The sequence below is a fragment of the Abrus precatorius genome, unplaced genomic scaffold, assembly GCF_003935025.1.
Source record: "Abrus precatorius isolate BTA unplaced genomic scaffold, Abrus_2018 Scaffold4, whole genome shotgun sequence".
In the NCBI taxonomy this organism is placed as follows: domain Eukaryota; kingdom Viridiplantae; phylum Streptophyta; class Magnoliopsida; order Fabales; family Fabaceae; genus Abrus; species Abrus precatorius.
Genome location: NW_020874384.1, coordinates 19414854 through 19417443, shown reverse-complemented (window position 1 = coordinate 19417443; position 2590 = coordinate 19414854). Strand labels below are relative to the sequence as shown.

Below are 2590 nucleotides of genomic sequence, written 5' to 3'. Positions count from 1 at the left end.
ACATTGTGTTACTGTTATTTTAAATTATTGTTAATATTAAGTTTTATTTTTAGTTTATTAAAATCTTGTTAATTTTAAATAATCGAATCAAATTATTTTTAATATTTAAAAATAATTTACGTGAGATGATAATTTAAAAAAACATAGGTAAGAGAAAAAAGTTGGGAGAATAGTATGTATGGAAAAATTGGCACGTGTGGTAATGGGTTATCAATAAATACGAGACCGAAAGGTTATCAGCAGTCACTCAGAGAGAGCAACAGTGACAATAACATCCATTGTTCTTCCTCGCTTTCTGCGTCAAAATACAGACCCAAATGGCATCGATTACCACCGTCTCAGCACCTCCTTTACTACAACTAGATTTTTCAATGAAGAGAAACCGCTCCTCCAAGCGTCCTTTAACTCGATTGAAAGCCTCAGTCTCAGAAACGACGTCGCTGTCAGTGGAAGAGACCCCCACCCTTCCTCTGCGTAAGATCCCCGGAGATTACGGCATCCCCATCGTAGGACCCATAAAAGACCGTCTCGACTATTTCTACAACCAAGGCCGCGATATCTTCTTCCAAACGCGCATCCAAAAGTACCAATCCACCGTCTTCCGCGCCAACATGCCCCCTGGCCCCTTCATCTCCTCCAACCCAAACGTCGTCGTTTTGCTCGACGCTAAATCCTTCCCCGTCCTCTTCGACGTCACTAAAGTGGAGAAGCGCGACGTCTTCACTGGGACCTTCATGCCCTCCACCGATCTCACCGGCGGTTACCGAATCCTCTCCTACCTCGACCCCTCCGAACCCAAACACGAACCACTCAAGCGCCTCATGTTCTCCCTCCTCAAGTCTCGCACCCGCCACGTCATCCCAGAGTTCCGTTCAACCTATACGACCCTCTTCGACACGCTGGAGAAGCGACTTGCCGCAAATGGAAAAGCTAGCTTCGCAGAAGCTAACGATCAAGCAGCGTTTAACTTCCTCGGTCGCGCCCTTTATGGGAGCAACCCCACTGACACCAACTTGGGACGTGACGGTCCAAGCATTGTTCAGAAATGGGTGCTGTTCCAGCTAAGCCCAATTCTGGTATTGGGCCTGCCCAAACTCATCGAGGATCCAATTTTCCACACCTTCCGTCTCCCTCCTTTTCTCATTAAAAAAGATTACCAGAGACTCTACGATTTCTTCTACGAGTCATCGGGTTCTGTTTTAGACGAAGCGGTGCGTCTTGGCCTCTCCAAAGAAGAAGCGTGCCACAATTTGTTATTCGCCACGTGCTTCAATTCGTTCGGGGGCATCAAGATTTTTTTCCCCACCGTGTTGAAATGGATAGCACGAGCGGGCGTTAAACTTCATGCCCGGTTAGCGGAGGAAGTGAGGTCCGCCGTCAAATCTAACGGAAGTGAGGTCTCGATGGCGGCGATGGAAGCCATGCCGTTAATGAAATCGGTGGTTTACGAGGCGTTTCGAATCGAACCGCCGGTGCCGTTGCAGTACGGGAAGGCGAAGAAGGACTTAGTGGTTGAGAGCCACGAGAACGCGTTTTTGGTGAAGGAAGGGGAGATGCTTTTTGGGTTTCAACCGTTTGCGACGAAGGATCCGAAGATATTCGAGAGAGGGGATGAGTTTGTGGCTGATAGGTTCGTCGGTGAAGGAGAGAAGATGTTGAAGCACGTGCTTTGGTCGAACGGTCCTGAGACGGAGGAACCCAGCGTTTGTAACAAGCAATGTGCTGGGAAGGATTTTGTGATGTTGTTTTCTAGGCTTCTGGTTGTGGAGTTGTTTCTTCGTTATGATTCTTTTGATATTCAAGTGGAAAGGTCACCCTTGGGTTCTGCCGTTACCTTCACCTCTCTCAAGAGAGCAAGCTTTTAGATATTTTGTGCATGTTTCTTCTTCCTTTTGGCTTTTTGTTGGGAATGGTATTCAACATTTTTATGGTTACTTTCACCTCTTTGAATCTTTGAAAGAGAGCGTGCCTTCAAATATTTTTATCGACTTCGCGCATGTGGTTTTTTCTTTTGGGTTTTCCTTGTGTACGAGTCATACCATGCAGATGATTCGATTAAATTATAGTATCTTTTAGTACATTCTTGTATGGATATTATTAATTAAGACTGAGCGCTGAACAAAGCATGTTTGCTCTGCACTGCATTAACCCATTTGGCATATACGGTCTCCCTTCTCAACGTCATTTATTATATATTTTATTTGTTCTCTCTTTCTCTTGTCTCTGTCTGTACCCAAAAATGAAGTGCAGAAGATGATTATCCCTTTTCCAGCTACGTATCCGTTTAAGCATTACTCAAAACCTAGTGTTTTTGATAAGGTTTAGTTGGCGTTTAAAACCTGTAAGGGGTAGAGAGAGATTCTCACGTAACAAATTGCTGCACTGTTTAGTTGAAATCAGAAAATTCTTTTCGTAGGATTTGGAGCTTGGGAGACTCATTTTATTTTAGAATTACAAATTTTAAATATTAAATTTAAGTCAGATGAGAAGATTTTTGCCCCAGTTAATGTAATAAAACATAATATCAATGTTGGAATGTTATTAAAACTGAGAATGAATGGTATAGAACTCATTCCCAAAAATTAATTGT

The 2590-nt window shown here is 43.5% G+C and overlaps 1 protein-coding gene across 1 annotated transcript; it reads left to right on the top strand.

Moving 5' to 3' along the window:
* Positions 1–250: 250 nt before the first annotated feature.
* LOC113865137 (allene oxide synthase 1, chloroplastic-like) lies at positions 251–2201 on the top strand. Its single transcript, XM_027499517.1, has one exon. The coding sequence runs from the start codon at positions 318–320 to the stop codon at positions 1863–1865; it is 1548 nt and encodes a 515-aa protein (XP_027355318.1). The 5' UTR covers positions 251–317; the 3' UTR covers positions 1866–2201.
* The last annotated feature ends 389 nt before the right edge of the window (positions 2202–2590 follow it).